We start from the raw sequence: 23,187 nt of genomic DNA on the forward strand, positions 1-23,187 counted from the left end.
TCAATGGGTTAAGCCGCTGCCTTCAGCTCAGGTCATGATCTCAGGGTCCTGGGATCAAGTCCTGCATCGGGCTCTCTGCTTGGCAGGGAGCCTGCTTCCTCCTCTCTCTCTCTGCCTGCCTCTCCATCTACTTGTGATTTCTCTCTGTCAAATAAATAAATAAAATCTTAAAAAAAAACAATTTTTGATCAGTTTTGTAAACCTGCATTTGACATATTCTAGGTGATCCAAAATGCAAGTCACTTTGGGAGGGGAAAAGGGTGAAGTATGTATGTTTTTCCAAAAAGAAAACAACAATCCTTACACCATGGCTTGGAGACTGCAGTAAACGGAGTGTGTAAGGAATGCAAAGCGGATCAGGGGAAACTCAACAGAGGGAGCCATCTTTTTTTTTTTTTTTTAAATCTTGACATCCCCAGTGCTGGGCTTATACTAAGTTACAAAAAGACTATTAGTAAATGAGTAGAAAAAATAAAAATATCTAGAAAATCTACTGGAACAAAGTAACTCCCTTTCAAGGTACTCTTCACTACAAACCAGGCCGGCCCGAAAGGATGACTCCTTGCAGAGAAGTAGGGCCCTGATTCCCAGCTTGGCCCTAGCACCCCGCTGCACACCTGCAGGGGGTCCCAAACCCCCAGCTGGCTTGTAGGCCCTTGGCCAGGAGGCAGGTACCTGCTGGGAGGGGGTTGAGAGGGCGGCGATGAGCTTGGCAACAATGGGCTTCACTTTGGGGTCGCTCTTGTCCAGGTGCTTGGCCAGAGAGCCCATGAGGACCACCACACTCTGCCGCACGGCATCATAGCTGGCATCGTTGGGCGCGTTCTTCAGGAACTCCTCGAACACTGGCAGCAGCGAGTTGACATTCTCCTGGAAAGCCAAGCCCACCTCACGTCAACCCTGCACTCTGCGTCTGGACATGACCATCTTCTGCCCTGAGGACTGAGCCCGAGCCTGGTTTTGGAACCACATCTTGACAAGGCAGCCAGCAATGCCAGCGGGTTGCCCAGTTTCCTGGCAGGAATGCAGCAAACTCAAAAGAATTTAACACCCTTTAGGGGTCCTTTTGGCTCAAAAAAAAGAGAAATGAAATTTTCCATGGGTGCCAGAACCCTGCCAGATCTCCTGGCGCTCAGCCTCCCTGTGTCACACGGCTCAGACCTGCCTCCTGCCCTGGCCCAGCCCTCCCCCCACCCCCCACACTGGCTGAGACGGCTCACCTTCCCGTGGGCGTTGAGCGTCGCGAGGGCTGCATCTAACATACACTTCCGGACATCTGGGTTTCGGTCGTTGAGAGCATCAGGGACAAAAAACTGGAAGAGGGGCTTCACCTGAGAGCTGTCCAAACACTGGGAGAGCTTGTTCAGGGCCAAAGCCAAGCCACACCTGGGAAAAAGGGGGAGCATGTCAGGGTCAAGGGCTGGTCGGGGGCCTCCTCTGCGGCTGGACTCTATCCCGGCATGCCACAAGGGAAGGGAGCTTGCAGCAGCTCCCTCTGGGGTGCAGAGCACAGCATGGAGCCCACTGCCTGGTGCTTACCCGGCAGTCTACACAATAGTCTCAACAACCCATTTCTCAAATGGAGACCTTCCATCTGCCCAGAGTTTACCTCCTACAGGGTGACCCTGGCCAGGGACCAGCTCTGCCTCTGTTTCCCCACGTGACTGCAATGCCTACCCTTCTACCTCCAGAGCAGGCTACAGGAGGGAAGGGGTAAAAGAATCAAATGTGAAGGTGTTTGGAAGTAAATCTACTCTACAAATGTGATTCTATCCTTTTCAGATACAGAACAGTAAAAAGGTCCCCAGGGGCCTCTGAGGAAACAGAGGCTGGGAGGAAAGGAGACACCTGCCCCAAAGTCACCCAGCTAGCCCAGGAGGAGCCAAGACTTGAACTCAGGTCTTTCCGACTCAGAGGGAGGTCTTTCCTTTTTCCTCCACTGTATCATGACTCCATGCTACCTCCTCTCGGGACCCAGCCCAGCCAACCTGAGGTATCTCGAAAGGTCTGAGTGGAACAAGATTGGGACGGCTGTTATACCTGGCCTCCCACTGATCTGGAGGAGATTCGGAGATGACTCGTCCCAAGGCATCCAGCACTGGGGGTGGCCGCTGCAACAGAGAAGCTGATAAGCGCACTGCAGTGACAAAGGCACCCCAAGCAGGGCGAGCCAGCCAGCCAGCTGGGAGGTGGGATATCAGTGACAACCACCTTGGGCCACAGTGAGTTCCAAGACTCCTTCCTGGAGCAAGTCTGAGGCTGAGTAGATTCCAACCCAGCCTCCCCTGGCCCGGCCCACAGCGGGGTGCACAGGCCACTCACATAGAGCTTCTCCTGGTAGATCTCCATGAGTCTGCCCATAACCTCTGCCGCCTGCCGCTGGTACCGAGCCACAGCTTGGGAGAGGGCTTCGGCCCCAGCCTGCCTCACAGCTGCCTCATGATAGATGACATCGTCGATTAGCAAGGAGCAGAGGTCTGGCTGCAGATCTAGCCCCATCATCGACCAGAGCCTGTAGCAGAACAAAAGGAGGGACTAGTTGGACAAGGTTCTACAGCACCTGCCCCACCAAACCCGAGGACCCAGCCCTTCTCTTGCTGTAGGCTGAGTACTCTGAGTCCAGTTTTTTCATAAGGGGAGAGGCAAGAGAGTAGGGAGGAAAAAAAAAAAAAAAAAAAACCCGAAACAAAACAAAAAAAAGCAAAACACAATCTCCTGGGGGTTCTCACCTCTCAGCCAGCTTCCGGATCTCCTCCTCCTTGTCAAACTTGACCACCCAGAGCCTCCGCAGAAGGTTCAGGCCATTCTTCTCGTCAGTATCAGGTGCTGGCAATACCATGTGGAGTTCCATCAGCCCCTGAGAGGGGGTGGGATGGGACCGAGTAAGGCTTGAGTTTTCACAAGAGCTTCTAATCTGCCTCTGCACCTCCCTCTGAGGCTGCACGATCCAAGACCTAGCCACCAGCTGCATGCGGGGCTTCAGAGTTAAATCAATTAAATTGAACTCTAGGGGACACCTGGGTGGCTCAGTGGGTTAAGCCTCTGCCTTTGGCTCAGGTCATGATCCCAGGGTCCTGGGATCGAGCCCCGCATAGGGCTCTCTGCTCGGCGGTGAGCCTGCTTCCTCCTCTCTCTCTGCCTGCCTCTCTGCCTACTTGCAATTTCTCTGTCAAATAAATAAATAAAAATCTTTAATAAATAAATAAATAAATTGAACTCTAGGTTCCTCAGTCACACCAGCCATATTTTAAGCGCTGGACAGCCACACACGTTGGCTGGTGGCTCTCACACTGGACAGCACACATATAAAATGCTCCCATCACTGCACAAAGCACCACTGGACAATACGACCAGTGCTAGGAAGAGCCTCACGTCAGCTCAACTTGTTAGCTGCTCTGGCTCTTCGCACAGCTTTTCCTTTGGGAGATGATGGGCAAATGGGAGTGGAATCCTTTTTAACGTAAAATTTAAAACTTAACTCTCAATGGGCAGGACAAAACTTTAGAAAAGGGACATTCCCTTTGTCTGTCCTGGAGAATTTGCCACACTGCCATTGCTTCCCATATTTTGCCAAGAGCCACTGAAAACTGTCACAGATTGATTAACAAGGGGCTACAGACCGGCATTCAGGAAGCCCTGTTTCAGACTCCAAGGGAATCCTTTAATTTTTGGTCCAAAAGCACTAAGAAAAACCAACTACAAGGTGATGGGTTGAAAAAGCAAACTTATCTTCTGAATTTTATCTATCTATACAAGTACCAAGGGATCCACCTGGGTGGCTCAGCCAGTTAGCAGCTGACTCTTAATTTCAGCCCAGGTCATGATCTCAGGGTTGTGAGACTGAGCCCTGCATCCCGCTCCATGCTGAGCATGGAGCCTGCTTACGATTCTCTCTCCCCCGTCCCTCTGCCCCCCCATTGTTTCTCTAAAATACATACATACATATATGCACATACATATGTATATTTATATATCTATAAATCAGGTGAAGGCTTCTAAAGTAAAGACAAAAAGCCAGTGACACACTGTGACAACTGATTTGTTGTTTCCCTTCCTAGAATGATCCTGACCCGCCCCGTGACTTCTTCTCTTTGTCTCCAGGACACACAGGTGCTGATGAGGTATCTCCCATCATCATTTGATGGGATCATTTAAAAGAATGTCCCTCATGCAGTTCAAACACTTGCACTGAGGGACAAGGAATACCACAGTGGCCCCACAGGGAGTGGGCACCTACCCGGAGTGCAGTGTCCCGCACGCTGGCACAAGGGGACTGCAAGGCACAGAGCAGCACGTCCACCTCCTCCTGCTCTGCAAAGGCACAGCCATCCTCGCCACTGCTGCTGGCACACAGGGTGGTCAGGGTGTCTGACGCCAGAACCTAAAGAGGATTTTGATGTGCTGGGCTCAGTTCAGCAGACTACTTACTTCTGTGGAGTCAGACAGTGGGCCGGGCCATGGGCTGAGGAGCCCAGAGAGGGATCTGAACTGACAATGCCCATCCTAGAGCCCTAGTGGGGAACCCCCTGCTCCAGCCTAGGCCAGTGGCAGGCCCCAGGCAGAACCCCTCACTAGCTGAGAATGTTCGGGCTGGCTCTCTTAAAAGCAGCCCTTTAGCCCAAATCCAAATGAAGGCTGAGAAAGAGACCTAGGACTAGACCGCAAGCGCAGGGACCTGAACTCAGGGTCACAAACTGAGCTCTAGCAATAGCCAGCTAAAAACCAGATCACCTGTAGGCGGGGAGAGCCTGTCCCGATCACCCAAGTCAGAAGGCGCAGCATGGCCACTCGAGGCAGCAGCTCCGGGCCATTCTAAGAGAGAACAGCAGGTAAGTCAGGGTGAGGCTCTGGGGAAGGTCTATAACCGGACCTGGCAGCACAAACAGCAGCATTCTCTCACTCTCAGGGAAACCCTGTCAGGTTTACCACTAACTCCATGGGAGCCAACCCCCGTCAGCCAACATCCTCTGAGACTCCAAACAGATCATTCTGAAACGTACTTGAGATTCACAGAATGTGAAATGCAAATGACCCCCTAAACAGAGGGATACTTAACTTCATAAAAGTAGGAGAGAAACAGATAAAAAAAGGGGATACCAGTCTTTTACCCATCATTGGCAAAGTTAATGACAATTTGAAGCTGTGTTGGGTATGGGGGGATGGGAACTCCTGGCTCCTGGTGAGGCTATAGGTCAGGACGTGCTGCGTGACCTAGTAACTCCACGCCCAAGAACGTGTCTCATGTGGGTGCACAGGGGGCCAGGGCACACCACAGTGCTTGCTGCTCACATGGGGAGAAGTTGGAAACAACCTTAAAATATCTATCGACAGGGGCGCCTGAGTGGCTCAGAGGGTTAAAGCCTCTGCCTTCAGCTCAGGTCATGATCCCAGGGTCCTGGGATCGAGCCCCGCATCAGGCTCTCTGCTCAGCAGGGAGCCTGCTTCCCTTCCTCTCTCTCTGCCTGCTTCTCTGCCTACTTTTGATCTATGTCCATCGAATAAATAAATAAAACCTTAAAAAAAATTTAAAAATATATATATATATCTATCGACAGGTAAAGAGTTAAGTGAAACATGGTACCCCCACAGCAGAGAACCCTACACAGCCCGTGAAGCCACTGGCATGGGAGACCAGAATACATGATCATATGAAAGAAGCAGGGCCATCTGTTTTGGCCTTACTGTGTGGGGCGATTATTTTTTGTTTGTTTGTCTCTGTGTTCTTAGAATTTTTAAACATATGCATGCATTAATCTGTCACACTTTCAGAACATAATCTGTTAAGAAGGAAACCCTTCAGTGAATAAGGTCCAATCTCACAATCACAAGCAAGTCAGAGGCAGAGTGATCAGCGTAATCTTCTGACTTAGGAAAAAAACTTCACACAATAAATTGCTACAAAATCCTTCTATTTCTCCAGGTCAGAAACTCTCAGAAGGGGCGCCTGGGTGGCTCAGTGGGTTAAGCCGCTGCCTTCGGCTCAGGTCATGATCTCAGGGTCCTGGGATCGAGGCCCACATCGGGCTCTCTGCTCAGTGGGGAGCCTGCTTCCTCCTCTCTCTCTGCCTGCCTCTCTGCCTGCTTGTGATCTCTCTCTGTCAAAAAAAAAAAAAAAAATCTAATAAAAAAAGACGGTGAGGAAAAAAGAAACTCTCAGAAGCCCTGTAAGCTTCTTTGAGGCCATGAGTGCTGCACTACAGAGCACACTTGACCGCTGCTACACATTCATGCGCACACTCTGTGACCCCACCAGCACTGCTGATGGGCCAGCACGGAGAGCCCCTGCCTCCCTGACCCCCCTCAAACCAAGGGTAGAGCTGAGCAACCCTGCCAACCTCGTCCACACGTCCAGGGGGGTTGCTGGGAGAGGCCCTCAGCTGGGCATGGACGGTGAGGATCTGAAGAATCTGGGCCATGCGCTCCTCTTCCTCTTCGCTGTGGTGGGGCATCTCAGTCAGCACCATCTTCAGAAACGGGAAGACTAAGGAGAAGGCTGGTGCAGACAGGGGCGCAGCATCTGTGACAGCAAAAAGCGGACACAATCTTGCAGACATCTATAGAGCTGCAGCCTCAGTTTCCATCCTCAAAGTGTGTGGAGCGGGGGTCAAGGACGATGGAGGCCCTTTCTGACGCCCAGAAGCACGAATAGGATGACAGCTGGTAGCCCAATTCTGAATCCTGCTCCAACACCAAACACTGCCCAGTTCCAGGAAGAGAGAGTTAAGACACACAAGCAGCTTACAGTAACGGGAAGCAAACTCCCAATGGAGGTCACAGAGACTCACAGAATACCAGGACTCAGAAATTCTCCATCTGGCCCAACCCCCCACTTTTCAGAGGAGGAAACAAAGGCCAGGAACAGAAGTGACTTGCCCAAGGCCACAGCCTCAGGAAGCCCTGGGTGGGAGGCACTGAGGCTCAAGCGCCTGCCGCACCTGCTGCACCAGCACATACGGCCCAGTGCCCACTGCCCTTCCCTGCCCTGTTCCTTACCTGGCTCACCCTTGCCCACTCTGCTGGTGATGGTGTGGCTGTGCAGCAGGGTCACCGCCCTCTTCACTGCCACGGACAGCTCTTCCTGGCACCATGACTTATCCAGGGCACACTCTGGCTTCAGCAGGCGTAGAGTCACGTGGCTCACCAAAGTGCCTGTGTCCAAGAGAAGGAACCCAAAGAGGATGACCAATACTGAGACATGGGATCTGCCCCAGGCACAAACCAGGGGCCCCAGGCACAGATGCCTCATGCTCTTACTTAAAAGTATTCAATGCTGCTATGCCAAAATGTCCTCAATCTAATTTCTCATTTCATCTTTGCGACAGCACTGGTCGGGGGAAGAATGCAGGTAGGCAGGCAGGAGCTGTCCTTCTGACACTAAGTCACACGTGAGCTACCCGGGGTTGTTCAGCAAAGGGTAAAGCTCTGAAGCTCCCACATAATAAGCCCAGCCAGCCAATAAGTTTCAGCAGGCTCCAAAGGTGCCAATTTTCCACTCAGAACAGTTCCCAGATTCTAGCCTCACCCACAGGAACATCCCCTGTAAGCTAGGAAGTCTGTTTAACCCCCAACAGTGAAGTTACCATAATGTCCAGCCACCCTATCTGGTCTTCGTAGCTCCATAGCTAACAAAAAGCTAAGGGTCACAGAGACCCCTTATCAGGGACATGGGGCTGCTCAGGAGCTCTGGGCTGCACGTCCTGACCACATGGCACCAAACCAACCCCATTACCACTGAATTTCTGACTTATTAGTTTTAAAACTGCTACAGAAAGATCACAATGATGAGTGGCTAAAAGTTCGTACTCAAGAGTGAAGGCACAGCAGACATAATGGGAGAGAGGAGGCGGCTCTATGTCCGCACTGAGGATACGCAGCTTGGGCTTCCAAGGCTGCTTCCATATGGAAACAGAAGTCGGAGGCCCAGACCACCATACACCTCCCCATAAGCGCCCCCAGAAGCACCCCCGCCCCCCTCCCAACCTGCTCTGGGCCATGCCCGCAGCCAGCAAACAAGAACTAACCCAAAGCCTTGAGCCTCGGGGGCATGACGCAGGCAGCCAAGGACAGGAAAGGGTTCTTGATCCTGGGAGCGGCCAGGGGAGATTTCAGCAAGGGCAGGAAAGAGTCGACCAAAACAGGGATATACTGGGTCAGACCAGAGGGGTTCTTGGCCAGGATGGTGTCCAGCAGGCCCAGCGCCGCCTCCAGTTCACCGTCCAGCTGCAAGCAGAGTTGGCCCAGGAGGCAGGTCAGCAGGGCCTGCTCCAGACAGCGAGGAGCGGGTTTGGCCTGTCAGGACAACAGTCACTCACCTCCTGCAGCCGTCTCCGGATCTGCGCTTCCTTGTCCAGCTGGGCCTGCAGCATCTCCTTCTGCTTACTTGTCAGCTGTACCTCCTCTTTTATGCCTTTCTTCTTCTTTATCTCCTAAAATCAACGAGCAAATCAATTCCATTTCCAGGAAATGCACCTCCCTCCCCGCCACAGAGCAGGGAGAGACCAGTCCCACAGTAAGCACCATGCCAGCTCTAGTCTGTGACCTGGGCCCCCAAACCCACCATGTGGCCTCCCCAGCCTCCCACAGAGTCCACAGCCACCTGGTTTCCAGAGGATGGAGACAGCAGTGGAGAAGTAATTTCTTACTGGATTCTCTATTGACAAAGGCAAGAAGAGCCTTTTATATGTCAGAAAAACAAAAGTCCCTCAGTGTGCTGGAAAGGGTATTCTAATCATGCGGCTTCAGAATCTAAACCTTTGCCTCCCTCCTACAGACGCTCTCCCCCAGTATAAACTGCAGCCTGGAAAAGGCCAAGAAATCATTCATTCATTCAACAAGCATTTACTGAGCACCTCCATTGGTAGGGGAACCCGGGACTGGTGGAAGGGTCAGAAGAGTGTGCACAGGCCTCAGGATGACCCCAGGGAACAGTATACACGAAGTCAGGAAAGTCACCAGGCTGAGGCCACCAGGCTTAGCAGCCACCCCACATGTGACTCTTCCAGCACTCACCTCCTTGAGCTCCAGCTCGATGATCTGCTCCTTGAAGGAATAAGCTTTGTTCTCTCGCTTCATGTTAGCTTTCTTTATGCTGTCCTGCTGCGCACTGAAACATCAAAGTGGGTGATCAGCCAGCTTCAAATCAGCCAATAGGTCCTCCAGCCTCCCGCCAGTCGTGAAATCCCAGCTAGCCTTGAAGCTGCATGCCCCAGCAGTGTGCGAGCTACATGACACTGGGATACTCCTGTATCCCAGGCCTAAGCACGTGCCTGGAACAGAGCAGTACTTGTCCAACGAATGGATAAGCGATTTCATTTATTCCTTGAAACATTCACTCCTTAACCCTATAAAAGAGGCCTCTCCCTCTTACAGGTAACAAAATCAAGGCGTGAGGCAACTGAGCCTGCGAGTGGGTACTCACCTCTGGATAATGGATTTGTCATACAGCTCCCCAGCAGGGGTCTGCATGATAGCAAACTCCTCCCGCGTCACCTGGCGCAGCGCAGGGTTCTGCACGGAGGCAGTGATGGTGCTGATGAGCTGCGGAAGGACCTGGTCCGGGGACAGGATGGACAGGGAGCCCATGGCATTCATGGAAGACTGTCAGACAAACACAAAGACGGTCAAGGTGTGCCAAGGCTGGCACTGCAGAGGGGTCCTGCCATGCCTAAATGTCCCCGGCTCTTTTTCTTGACCGTGCCTCCTCTTCTCTCTGAGCACTGCCCACCAGTGTAGACAGCCGCAGTGTGAGCCTGCCTTCTCGGCAAGCATTTCCCACTTGGTCTGGTACCAGTACCCTGACTGGGTGTCACATTCCCCCTCTACTCTTAGTGTCCATGGCACAGGTAGAGCTACTCCTACCTCTTCCGGAGGTGGACATGTGACCTAGCTCAAAAAGACAGGGCCAGGACACCCAGGGCAGTGAGACCCCATGCCAGTGAAAATGACTGGAAAATGCAAACTTTCCACTGGAGCTGATGGGGGATGAGCTGTACATCTGGAAGTGTATCAACTGCCCCTCTAAGAGAGAAGGGGAGACTGCTGGAGAATGAAGCCGCACTTCACAGACAGCAGAGATGAGAGTCAGACGGGAGAGACAGAGAGATGGAGAGCAAGAGAGCTGCCACCTACAGTGTCCTCAAGGTAACAACTAAGTCCCCGTACCGAGCATCACAGTGACCAGCCATACCGTGACTCAGAAGCAGGAGGATCCCTCTCATGCTTAAACCACTTTGCATTTTCTGTCACTTGCAACCCAAGGGGTCCAAGGCCGCACTTCACCACACCTGCATCTATTTCACTGAAGCATCTGTGACCTGGAGCCAGAATTAGTCCACATGCCAATCACCTGGTTCAGGGGACTCTGCGTGGTGATCCTAGGGATGATCTGATCCAGGTGCCTGGTGATGAAGGCTTCCAGGTCAATCTTCATCCTGGCAAGAAGCGTCGGCCAGAGTCCAGCCTGCACTGCCACTGTAAGAAAGGGGAACAATTTGAGGCCTTCTGCCCGCCTGCCCTTATCCTGCCCCTCCTGTAACCGCCCCCAGCACAGACCTAAGGATGGGTGGTGTGAGATGATCAGCATCTCCTGGGCCAGCTGTTCGGTGTTGGTGATGTCACCCTCCAGTCCTGGCACCCCAGAGATCACACAAAGAGCCTCCTGCAGGACCCTCGGGGGGACGTACGCTTTGCCTGCCTCAGTCACCTCACCAGCGTCCGTCACCAGAGCCTCCAAGGGTAGCACCTACAAGGGAACAACTCATGAGCTCACACTGCTCTGAGCCCTGGGCCAGCCTGGCACATAAGAGACAAAAGCAGCAGGGACACAGCAGCCTTTCACACATGTCGCTCTCTGGAGCTCCTGCTAGAGTGAAGACTGATGCCCAGCTCCCAAAACAGGACCTGCAGGCTGGGAGATGTGCCTAGAAGGAGGAAGCACAAGTGACTTTGTAACTAAGATGCCCATGGTGGGAAAGGCAGCCACAGAAACTGGGCCAGGAGACTTAGGCAGAGACCACAAGTCTGTCACTGGCCTATATCCCTCAAGGAGGATTGGGGGGGAGGGAGGGAGGGAAAGAGGGCGCAAAGAGCACTGAGAAGGGACCAGGTCTTTGGGGTCACTTCTGCCAACCACTGGCTGGAGACCCATGGCCAAGTCAGTTCAGCTCCAGAGCCCTGGACAACTCATATAAAGTAAGGGTATTTAGCCTGTCTACCTTTTAATAGCAGTATGAAAAAAAGCAAAAGAGAGAATGGGTAGCAAATGCTCTAAAAATTATAAAGTGCTTTAAAAACAGAGTGTTTCTCCATTACTCAAGAATAAAACTACATGTCATGATACATGAGAAGAAAGAAAAGCATCTCTGAAAAGAATTACGAATTACAAGAAACAAAGGTGTTATCAGAGCTCAAGAGCAGGGCAGAAGATTCTGGCAATACATAGTGTCTGAGTGAGAAAAGCCCAGGAAGAGACCAGCCAAACTCCCTCGGCATAACCCGGAGGGCCGAGCACATCAGCAAGCCCCAGTTCTGACCCCCGATGCCCTCACCTTGTGGGAACTGAGGACAGCCTTCAGCTCCTCCAGGAGCCCGAATGCCAGCTTAAAGCCCCCAAGAGAGGACAGCAGCTTCCGGACCGTGTGCTGGGCCTGCCGGCGCACGCGCCAGGTGCGGCTCAGGAGCACTGCCACCAGCGCCCGGTGGTACTGCCTGGAAGCACAGGGACACGGCACCGTGGTGGGGGCGGGCGCGGAGCTCTCCGCAGCCAGCCCCCCGACAGTGCACGCACCACCGATTCTCAAGCTCCCGCCACAGTTTGCCTCCCCCCTTGACCCAATGGGGAAAGGTAAACAAGCTTCACGTACTGAACTTTGTTGCCTGTGAGTCTCTGCGGGTGGTCAAGGAAAAGCCTCTCTGTCAGATGCAACACAGTACACAGGGCTGGGAGGGGAGACAAACAGAAGTGTTTTTAAAATACAGAACACATGGGGGCGCCTGGGTGGCTCAGTGGGTTAAGCCTCTGCCTTCCGCTCAGGTCATGATCTCAGGGTCCTGGGATCGAGCCCCGCATTGGGCTCTCTGCTCAGTAGGGAGCCTGCTTCCCCTCTCTCTGCCTGCCTCTCTGCCTACATGTAATGTCTGTCTGTCAAATAAATAAATGAAATCTTAAAAAAAAAAAAAAAAGAAGGGAATCTTTAAAATACAGAACACATGCACAGTGCCTGGGTGGCTCAGTCTGTTAAGCATCTGGCTCTTGGTTTTGGCTCAACTCATGATCTCAGGGTCATGAGATCGAGCCCTACGTTGGGCTCTGCACTTAGCAGGGAGTCAGCCTGAGATTCTCTCTCTCTCTCTCCCTTTGCTCCTCCCCACCATGCACACGTGTGCGTGCTCTCTCCGATAATAAAATCTTCAAAAAAATATATAGAACACATCCAGAAAGAACTGGAAAGCCTGGAAAATGAACACTAAAATGTAAATGTGACTATCATTTATCAATGTGAAAGTACAGCTCATCTGAAGTCCTGTTTTTGCTGACAATGCACACATGTATTTTAAACTAATGAAAAATATATGCTTTATTCTACTTCATTAAAAATTACTGTGCAGGGCACCTCTGCTTCCTCCTCTCTCTCTCTCTTTGCCTGCCTCTCTGCCTACTTGTGATCTCTCTCTGTCAAATAAATAAAATCTGAAAAAAAAAAATTACTGTGCAGTTCTAAAAAAAAATAAACAGATGAAGACATAGGCATACTGGAGTAGAATGACTGCCAAGTCTATACAGCACAATGCATACAGCAGACATGCTATCATTTGTGTAAAAAAGGTGAAGAACCAATCTAGAAAGGTATCTCCTGGTATAAACATAAAATACCAAGGATACAGAGAAGCTAATACAACGGGTTGTATTTTATCTCTAGCCAGAGATCAAAGCAGGGGTATGACTATTAAATAGGCCCTCTTGGATCTTTTATTTTTGAATTACGTGATTGTATTTCCTATATAAGAACTGACTTTTTTTTTTTTTTAGCATCAAGAAGTGACTAACAGTTTTAGCTCGTTAATAGGATGTTGTGATTTATGAGTCAAAAGACTTTTCAAATCACCGATTAGCAGCAGACACCCCTAAGGCAACCTAGAATTTTAAACATACACTTAAAGATCAACTGTTCCTTCTCTCCCAGGAGTACAGCGAGCCACACTCCACCAGAGCTTCTCAGCTGTCTTGTAATACAAGAAAACCTCCAAGACAGCACCAATTACCCAATCAGCTATAATTACACCTAATATCACAGCCCCGCAACCATTAGTGCTCTGTCTCCACAAATCAACCCACTCCCCCATTCCTCAGCCTTCCATGGCCCACAGAGGTGCCTTCATTCCCACAGCAGCCAACGGCACTGCGGCTGACCCCAGCACTGTGACTGAGGTTTTTGCCTGTCAAGACAACAAGCAGTCAGAGGCGGGTCCTCTCTGAAGACCCACCAAAGACACTGAGGCCCAACCTCAAGTTAAAGTAAGTTCAACTAAGTAACTCACCATCCTCTGAAGCCATAAGCAGGAATTTCTCAGAAGTGAAAATCTGCTTCTTTTCATCTACAATCAGCTGCCAGAAACCACTCAGTTTGACCTCTGCAAGAAACCAAAGGTCACTCCACGACATAGTTCAGTCTGTCTGCCGTGGCTGGGCCCCTCCTGCCTGAAGCTGCTGGGGTTGTTCTGCACTGACAGACCCTCTTCTACAGCAGGGCTGGGTCACTCCTAGGCTCACTGTCTCTCCCTCCATGTTCTGAGAACCAACCAGCCCTTTCGGTATTACCGCCTCTGTGAAAACGTTCAGTGGTTCTCTGCTGCCTACAGGAGCGCAGGCAAGCATTTTCCACCTGGAATTCCCACCTACTCCAGGTGCCAGGCTGAACTACTTGACATTCACACACGGTGCCTCCCCTGACTCAGGCTGGTTTGAACTCACACTGGGCTGTGGAAATCCTTCCAGTTGGTGAAATCTTTCCTAATCTTCAGGGCCCTAGTCCAAATGCTCCCTCCTTCATGAACCTTTCCTGATAGCCAAACACCTCAACTAAAAGTAATCCCTCCTTCAAAACTGCCTGAAAGCCACATTTTTGTCTTCAACTACAGAGGTCTTTTTTCATCTCCTCTCTCCCACTATAGTGAAGCAGCTGAAAATGTGTGGAAGCATGGTCACGTTCATCTCCACCTCCCTGCCAAGGCACCCAATGAAGTATGAGAAGAGCTGAACTCCACTTCTAACCACAAGAATAAGTTCACGTACATCTGCAGGCAGAGTGGGACTAAAGCAAGCATGGAATACAGAGAAAGCACTTTAGGCTGCCCCGATCTGGAATCTTTTCCAAGGGTTGTTCAGTATGTAATATGGCATTTACACAGTATGCTACCTGGTGTGTTTGGTCAATTACACACTGACTATTTCTGGACATGGTAAACTGTCCAGGGAAGGGAACTCAGTGGCTAGAAGACTGGCTGTGGGGGAGCTTTTCAAGTCACACTCTAGAAATGTATAACCAATTAAAAAATACCCCACTATACTAAACCCAGGTCAGTCTGGGCATTATATACAAACCCCCATCCCAGAGCACTAGAACAAGAGGGCAAAGGAGAGTGACAGGAGTCCCCTGACTATACTCCCACATGCCACTGTGACCCTAAGACTCATCCCTGCAGATGACAAGGAGCCCTGTGGCTGACCCACTGTGGTAGTGACCAAGCTGGTCCTGTGAAATCCTCAACATCAAGTCACTCCTCCCAGGGACCCTGGATGAGGCCTCATCTGCTACCATGGGGAATTAGTGTAGACCCTTACCAGCCTGCGAGTCAGCCACAGAAAGCTTTGAGAGCAGCAAGGCTGCAGCGACCCCTTCGGTAACTGTGGGGACCTGAGTGCTTTGGGAGGCTGCCTTCTCCACCGTCTGGATGAGCAAAGGCAGCAAGTCCAGGGCCTGCAATAGTGTATCACCTGTGGAGAGAGGACCAGCACCTTATAACACACTCCATCAAGCACAAGATTACTCGTGAAGAACACTATCCAACTAAAATGCTACAGTCACGGGGCGCCTGGGTGGCTCAGTGGGTTAAGCCGCTGCCTTCGGCTCAGGTCATGATCTCAGGGTCCTGGGATCGAGTCCCGCATCGGGCTCTCTGCTCAGCAGGGAGCCTGCTTCCTCCTCTCTCTCTCTCTCTGCCTGCCTCTCTGCCTACTCGTGATCTGTCTGTCAAATAAATAAATAAAATCTTTAAAAAATATATATATATAAATATAAATAAATAAATAAATAAATAAATGAATAAAATGCTACAGTCACCTTGTCAGACACTGTGAGGTAGGGGAACTAGAACCAAACTCTACAATCATAATGTTACAGACAGCAGGATCCTCATAAATCCAATAGTCTAGCTATTCATTTGCTTGGTAAGGAAAACAGACCAAGAGAGATTAAGTAAGATGCCCCCCGACAATGAGCTGATTCGGGGAGCCAGGGCCACTGCAAACCCACCAATTTCTTTCTGGGGCTCTTCCCCCGATATCATACAAGCTCCCAACTCAATTCCAAAACCAGAACCAATACGCTGACCTATGAATTAAACCCATTAAATAAATAAAGTGGAAATCTGTTAAAATTATAGCTAAATCAATGTTTTCTTAACTACTAAACATTTCATTTGGAAGACATCATGGATTTGAATTAAAAAAAAAAAATGTTTAAAGGTTTATTTTCTATTATGTATTTTAAAAGCACCAAGTAGAAACAGCTCAAGCTGAAGAAACGTTTAAACCAAGTCTCTGCTATCTAGAACTCAATCTAAAATCAAGACTGAGGGATGCCTGTGTGGCTTAGTCATTTAAGTGTCTGCCTTAAGCTCAGGTCATGACCCCAGGGTCCTGGGATTAAGTCCCACATCAGGCTCCCTAGTCAATGGGGAGTCTGCTTCTGCCTGCCGCTCCCACTCCTTGTACTCTCTCTCTCTGACAAATAAAATCTTTTTAAAATAATAAATATTGGGGTCGCCTGGGTGGCTCAGTGAGTTAAGCCGCTGCCTTCAGCTCAGGTCATGATCTCAGGGTCCTGGGATCGAGCCCCGCATCGGGCTCTCTGCTCAGCAGGGAGCCTGCTTCCCTCTCTCTCTCTCTCTCTGCCTGCCTCTCTGCCTACTTGTGATCTCTGTCTGTCAAATAAATAAATAAAAACTTTAAAAAAAAATTAAAAGTAAAATAAAATAATAAATAAATAAATAAATAAAATCAAGACTGACTGGGGCACCTAGGTGGCTCAGTGGGTTGGGGCCTCTGCCTTCGGCTGGGGTCGTGATCCCAGGGTCCTGGGATTGAGCCCCACGTTGGGCTCTCTGTTCAGTGGGGAGCCTGCTTCCCTTCCTTTCTCTCTGCCTGCCTCTCTGCCTACTTGTGATCTCTGTCAAATAAATAAATAAAATCTTTAAAAAAGAAAAAACCAAGACTGATCAATGCAGCAGAAATGCAAACTGACAGAGGAGTACGGGCACTCCTCCATGCAATCAGAGAAGGGACAGAGAAGGGACACCCTTCCATGCGATCAGCAACTCTGCAATCTCCTAGATGTTTCTTTAAACACAGTTCATCAGGGGCACCTGGGTGGCTTAGTTGTTAAGTGTCTGCCTTTAGCTCAGGTCATGATCCCAAGGTCTTGGGATCGAGTCCCGCATCGGGCTCCCTGCTCGGTGGGAAGCCTGCTTCTCCTTCTTCCACTCCCCTTGTTTGTGTTCCCCTCTCGCAGTGTTTCTCTCAGTCAAATAAATAAATAAAATCTTTTTAAAAATAAATAAATAATTCGCACAGTTCATCAGGACTGTACACTTTTTTTAAAGGAAATACCAGCCATCTCGGAGGTGGTGATTTTTACCGTGGAGATCTAGTTCCTATGCAGACTGGAACATTTCCTCTAGCTTTACTTAGGAAAGAGATGGATACCCACGCCTAAGATTTGTCAGCACCACAGAAAAGGCAGTGATTGGTTTTTAGTTAAGTCCAACAAAACGTTTCTATGAAGCTGGAGTTTTTGAATCAGGCCTCTCACGATCACTTCCGCATGACTTCAGATAATAGAGTGACGGGTTCTAGACCCAGGCCCTCTCTGAATAAAGCTTCATAACTTGGAGATCTGATAAAGGGGAAAAGCCAAAATCTGTTGTGAAGACTGGGCACTAATTGTGGATGACTAAGACCGATGCTCCCAGAGGCTTAAAAAAGAAGTGATGCCGAGTAAGCTGGACAGCAAGGGAAAGCCAGGGACCGTGAGGATGCCCGGAAGACTCGGTCACCCCCGCAGGAGAGGCATCTCACCTCGGAAGCAGGCCAACATGCACTGCAGATAGGCATGCCTCACTGCAGAGGTGGAAGTCTTAAGGCTGAAGGCTTTCTTGAACCATTCGGTGAGCTTCTTGGGCACTTCTGTGGTGAACCGGTTACACCAGAGAGCCAAGACAGAGACCGCATGTACCAAGGTGCCTTCGTGAACTAGGGCAAGAAGCAGAAGTCTGGTCAGTTCAGTGTCTTAGGCCCACGTCCAACCACCAGCAGCAGCGCCCTAAAGTAAGCAGGAGCACAAGGGGGAGGAAGCAGTAATGCTTCAGGGGAGGTCTGCCTTGAGAAGGGGTTCATGGCAGCTGTGAAGGTGAAAACCAGAATCAGCTCGAGTCCTGACTGCATCCTCCCCATGCTGTAGTTACCTTCTTGCTGGAGAAACGGGATGAACAGCTCAGCCACGGTCCCATTCAGGACTTGACTAGAAGGCCCAGACACCACGTGATGACTGACACTCCCGATCCCTGGAAGGCAGGGGATTTCCTGCTCAGCATAAAACCACAAACTCGAGATTCTTCTTGCCGCTGCCCACTTCCCTAGCAGCCAAGTCTCTCCTCTGGCCATCACTGCCCTTCCCTCAATCCCCCCTACAGATGATCTCTCCTTCTCCACAGAAGCCAGGTCTCCCGCTAGACTCAAACAAGTCCCACTGGCCCCACAGGAAGGCAGCAGAGTCCTGGAAGCCAGGCTGGGATGTCCAGGACTGTCAGAGGAGTCAAGATCCAATAGAGGACCTGCCTTACCCACCAGTTACATTACACCTCATCTACTACTACGCTTACCTCTACCCCAGGAGAGATTCTGTACCTGAGAGGACGCTAATCTTCTGGGCTACGATAGTCAGTTTTCCCTCAGAGCCTGAGAGGAGAGAAAGCAAAGATTCAAAATTCACATCTGTCACATTTTCCCAGAGGGTGAATGTGGTCATGTGTGTGACACCAAGATACAGTTTCTGATTCCTGAAGCAGCCTTTGTTTGTGAAGCTGCCTTTAAAATAACATTCACTAGATTTTTTTTTCCTGACTAAAACAGTAATATGTTCTCACAGAAAACTTGAGAAACAAAAAATATGAAGGAAAACATTTAGGGATGCCTGGGTGGCTCAGTCGGTTAAGCATTTGCCTTTGGTTCAGGTCATGATCGAGTTTGGTTCAGGTCCTAGGATCGAGTCCCGCATCAGGCTCTTTACTCATTGGGGCGTTTACTTCTCCCTCTGCCTGCCACTCCCCCTGCTTGTGTGCTCTCTCTCTGACAAATAAATAAATAAAATCTTTAGAAATAAATAAAGTAAAATTCATGTTTATAAAGAAAATAAAAACATTTTACAATCACCCATGTGTCCACTACCCAAAGACATTATGAACATTTTGATGTGTTTCCCTCTAGATTTTCCCTTCATGCATACAATAATGTCTACACTTAAAAAAAAAACTGAGATTACCCCCATCTACACTGCCCTCCCTACTCATGCTTCTGTTCACTTCACACACTCACATTCTACTGTGAGCATTCTCTCAACCACACAGCCTTGACACAAGCAGACTCAGGAGACGCACTTCCCCAGCAGGTCCCAGCACCCACACCTCAGCCATCCCCCCACCCCCCCAGCCAGGAAGCCTTGCTCACCGCTGAGGATCGCGAACAGGTGCCTGGTCAAGGCTTCTGTCGCCGCAGAATCGCTGCACTGGCGGGCCAGGTTCCGCAGTGCCAGCACAGCTTCGTCCATCAGGCGGGGACTGTTGGACTTGAGCTGACCTGGACACAGACGGCCGCAGCTCAGAAGCCACCGAGAGCCAAGCCATCTGGGACTTCAGCTCAGTCTTTTCCACATTCCCAACTCTCCCACCCCAGCGAGGTACTCTCCTAAAGAAGCTCAAGAAACTATGCAAGTGTAGTTTCTTTTTTAAACTGAGCTGTCCCCTGCCCTTTCTCCTAAAGTAACTGGGAAAATGGCAACCAAAACCCAAGGTGCCATCCTAGGGGTCAGAGAGGGGTCATGGTACTCACTGGCCAGTCCTTTCACGATGTCCAGGGCATACTGGCTGAGATCAAGAGTCACCGATGCCAGCAGACTGGAGATAGCTAAGGGGGACAGAAAGTACACAGCACGTCTGTCTCTGGTATAAATGCCCATTTCTGCTGTACACCCCAGCCAATGCCGTCAGACCTGCTGTCCAGCTGCAAAGAACCCTGACCACTCTTCATCTTCATACGGTCCCAAGAGCAGTCACACCTTTGTCGCTACTTTCAAGTGCCATCAAGTTCATACTGTCTAAAGCAGAGGTTCCTTTTTTTTTCCCCTAAAGATTTTATTTATTTGACAGAGACACAGTGAAAGAGGGAACACAAGCAGGGGGAGCAGGACAGGGAGAAGAAGGCTTCCCGCTAAGCAGGGAGCCTGACGCAGGGCTTGATCCCAGGACCCTGGGATCATGACCTGAGCCGAAGGCAGACACTTAATGACTGAGCCACGCAGGCGCCCCTAGAACAGAGGTTTCTAACCTGAATGGTTTTCCAAAAGGTTCTTAGACCTCTAAAATTGTTCGCAGTATTCTAAGCAGATATACTTTCGTGCATCCTGTTAGCAAAAGGGCTCATGACCTTCAACATATTCTCAAAAGGGCCCCTGATCTCTCTCTCAAGGTCCCAACAAGGTAAACAGAGAATATATACTTCACTCCACCCCCACCGCTTCTGCTGCCAAGGATCAGAGACGCAGCGTACCAGGAAACCCATCCCCCTCCCACCATCCTGTCTGGTGGTGACCTACTTTCAATAACATTCTCTGGACTCCTAAGTAAGGACTTCTGTATGGTGGGCAGTATCAGATCCTTAAATTCCGCGTGGGACATGTACCGGAGCAAAGGGGCACAGTTATCCTAGAAAGAGAAAGGGGTCAGACACCCAGACCTCGTGGGAACAGATGAAGAATAAAGAACAGCATGGAATCAGAATTTAAACTGGATTTAGCTAGTCCAACTAAGGTCCACTTCTCACTCACCAACAGATACTTCTGAGGCTTCACTTTGCTCATCAGGATGTTCTTCATATAAAAATCCAGCAGGGCACTCTAGAGAATACAAAGCCTGTTTAGACCAACATTCTGAGTATGTCACCACTGACCTAAAAGATCCCTTTTGTGGGAGATTACAATTTGTAATTGTAACAATTACAAATCAGTAAAAAAATGAAATCTATACATACATACATAAACAAATAAAATACAAATCAGAGCCCAAATTTCAGTATCACGCAGTTTGCCCACTGATCACGACACTCATTATTTTAAAACCTTCAACAGCTTTCCAGAGATGCTGGGATTCAGTCCAAAGTCCTTGGCCGGGCTGCCAAGCTGCCTGCTAGCCTGTGCTGCCTCTCACACCTCTCCAGCCCCCCTCGCCTCCCCGCCTGGTTTCTCGTGGGCTGCTTTCTCTGCCCAAAATACCCCTCTTCACCTCCTGACCTTGCTAATACCTGCTCACCCTTGAAGTTCCTTCATCAGAGCTGTGTCCCCTGGTCCGTGGCTTCGGTCAGGTCCCCTGCTAGAGGGTATTACCACTTCCTGCCCTTCTCCTTTGCAGCTCTTATCACAGATAGAATTAGAGGCCTCTCTGCCTGACGGCAACTCCTCAGACTCAGTTCCCCGAGGTCAGGGATTCCTGGCTCACTGCTGCAACCCAAACAGCTGGCATGGTGCCTGGCACATGGCAGCCGCTCAGCTGTGGGAATAAATCACTGCACCCACAGGCAAATTACCATCCCAACGACTGCCAGGATTCTCCCCAAGCCAGAGTTGGAGGGAAAACTTTCCAGCTCCTCCAACTTCATTAATAATGGAAAAAGGCCAGGCCCCCTTATGAGAAAATCAACGAGCGTCAGATGCAGCCAGAGCCGGGGTGCCCAGGGCAAAAGGAAACCCCCCTCCTCGCCTTCGGTGAGTCCACCTGCCTTGTGCTGGTTGACCACGTCCAGCTCCTTGTGGGTCGTGCAGAACTGCACCAGCAGCCCCAGCATGCCTGCGTAGTTCTGGTTGGGTTCGAGGCTGAGAATGGCTGACAAGTACTGTTCCACCAGTCCGGGGTTCTGAAGAGGAAGGCACGAAGCTGGCATGTCACACAACCATGGGGTGGGGGGAGCATAAAGGCAGCAATGCCCACCACCCCCCTGCCCCCGGCACCTCTTTCCACAGCTTGCTGAGCTTCTTCACAGCGCCATCCACGGCGTGCCTGTGGGAGCCACCCAGCACCTCCAGCAGGAGCAGGCACTGCACTTCCACCTGTCAGGGCGTGAAACGTGAGTGGAGGCGCCGGGGCCCTCACAGCCGGCCCAAGACCTGCATCGGCCCACTCAACTCTGGCCAGATCCTCCTCCCTCCACCGCCGACACGTGGCCCCGTCCCAGCATTACATCTGTTCGCTCAAGCATTTCATTAATAAATATATGCTGAGCACCTATGAGTCAGACGGAGAAAACACATGGAGAAGGGGACATACGTGGGCCCTGCTTTCATGCACCTCATAGTTCAGAGGAAGAAAAAGATACTACAAGACAAACATAGAGATGAATATGTAATTCCAGTGAGGTAAGGGCCCTGCAGGAAAAAGATAAGCATCCTATCTCATACCTGCCTTGACTTTCCCTTCATTCATTCCACAAACACCTGCTGAATACTGACTAAATGGCAGGCACCACACTGGGCACTTTAGTCATGAAAGTGAAGACTGATCGGATGATCCCGGCCTGTGTGGAGCTCCCCGTCCAACCCAGAGAGAAACACATCATAGGTGCTCAACTGAAAAATCTCAGAGACTTTATACACCACAAACACCCATGGCTACTGGGGAACAGTGCAAATGGCCACCCTGAGAAAAAGGGGATGCTTATCAAGAAGTCTGCTGCACTCCATCTGCACGTGTACAAAATGACAGGTGAACATTTTTTTTTACGGTAAAAGATTGCGAACAACATATGGCCATCAACAGGGGCCTAGTTATATATACTACAGGACATCCACTCATGATTAGTAAATAGTCATCAAGAATGAGAAACTCGGGACGCCTGGGTGGCTCAGTTGGTTGGACGACTGCCTTCAGCTCAGGTCATGATCCTGGATTCCTGGGATCGAGTCCCACATCAGGCTCCCAGCTCCATGGAGAGTCTGCTTCTCTCTCTGACCTTCTCCTCGCTCATGCTCTCTCTCACTGTCTCTCTCTCAAATAAATAAATAAAATATTAAAAAAAAAAAAAAAAAAGAATGAGAAACTCTTGGGCACCTGGGTGGCTCAGTTGGTTGGGCAACTGCCTTTGGCTAAGGTCATGATCCTGGAATCTCAGGATGGAGTCCCGCATCGGGCTCCCTGCTCAGCAGAGAGTCTGCTTCTCCCGCTGACCTCTTTCCTCTCATGCACTCTCTCTTAAATAAATAATAAAATCTTTAAAAAAGATTAAAAAAAAGGAATGAGAAACTCTTTTTTGCACTACTCTGGAACAAATTCTAAATCTGGTTAAAGAAAAAAAAGAGAGGGCAACCTGGGTGGCTCGGTCGGTTAAGCAGCTGACTCCTGACTCAGGCTCCGGTTATGATCTCAGGGTTGAGATCAAGTCCTGCATCAGGCTCTGCGCTTAGTATACAGTCTGCTTGTCCCTCTCCCGTCCCTTCTGCTCATTCCCAATAGCGCTATCTCTAAAATAAATAAATCTTCATTAAGAAAAGAAAAAGGAAGCAAGGTGAAAGAAAAAAGTACTTTCAATACACTAGTGTTTGTGTAAGAAACCCTGTTCAGTCGTATATACAGAGCATGTAACTATCCATA

The 23,187-nt window shown here is 50.1% G+C and overlaps 1 protein-coding gene across 1 annotated transcript in view; it reads right to left on the reverse strand.

The window, feature by feature from the left end:
- Positions 1-23,187, reverse strand: part of GCN1 (GCN1 activator of EIF2AK4) — a 60,720-nt gene that overhangs the window by 24,448 nt on the left and 13,085 nt on the right. The window contains exons 6-33 of the mRNA XM_059408563.1: positions 21,552-21,650; positions 21,323-21,457; positions 20,376-20,444; positions 20,145-20,253; positions 19,382-19,456; positions 19,001-19,129; positions 18,182-18,232; positions 17,740-17,838; positions 17,354-17,527; positions 14,840-14,992; positions 13,537-13,629; positions 11,862-11,937; positions 11,547-11,706; positions 10,552-10,741; positions 10,346-10,470; positions 9,419-9,597; positions 9,010-9,103; positions 8,313-8,426; positions 8,022-8,220; positions 6,994-7,149; positions 6,336-6,517; positions 4,732-4,812; positions 4,238-4,381; positions 2,730-2,857; positions 2,323-2,512; positions 2,041-2,111; positions 1,221-1,386; positions 676-870 (exon numbers count right to left, since the gene is read on the reverse strand). Coding sequence (XP_059264546.1) covers positions 676-870; positions 1,221-1,386; positions 2,041-2,111; positions 2,323-2,512; positions 2,730-2,857; positions 4,238-4,381; positions 4,732-4,812; positions 6,336-6,517; positions 6,994-7,149; positions 8,022-8,220; positions 8,313-8,426; positions 9,010-9,103; positions 9,419-9,597; positions 10,346-10,470; positions 10,552-10,741; positions 11,547-11,706; positions 11,862-11,937; positions 13,537-13,629; positions 14,840-14,992; positions 17,354-17,527; positions 17,740-17,838; positions 18,182-18,232; positions 19,001-19,129; positions 19,382-19,456; positions 20,145-20,253; positions 20,376-20,444; positions 21,323-21,457; positions 21,552-21,650 — 3,636 coding nt within the window. The remainder of the gene's footprint in view (positions 1-675; positions 871-1,220; positions 1,387-2,040; positions 2,112-2,322; positions 2,513-2,729; positions 2,858-4,237; positions 4,382-4,731; positions 4,813-6,335; positions 6,518-6,993; positions 7,150-8,021; positions 8,221-8,312; positions 8,427-9,009; positions 9,104-9,418; positions 9,598-10,345; positions 10,471-10,551; positions 10,742-11,546; positions 11,707-11,861; positions 11,938-13,536; positions 13,630-14,839; positions 14,993-17,353; positions 17,528-17,739; positions 17,839-18,181; positions 18,233-19,000; positions 19,130-19,381; positions 19,457-20,144; positions 20,254-20,375; positions 20,445-21,322; positions 21,458-21,551; positions 21,651-23,187) is intronic.

The sequence above is a fragment of the Mustela nigripes genome, chromosome 8 (genome assembly GCF_022355385.1).
Source record: "Mustela nigripes isolate SB6536 chromosome 8, MUSNIG.SB6536, whole genome shotgun sequence".
NCBI lineage: Eukaryota > Metazoa > Chordata > Mammalia > Carnivora > Mustelidae > Mustela > Mustela nigripes.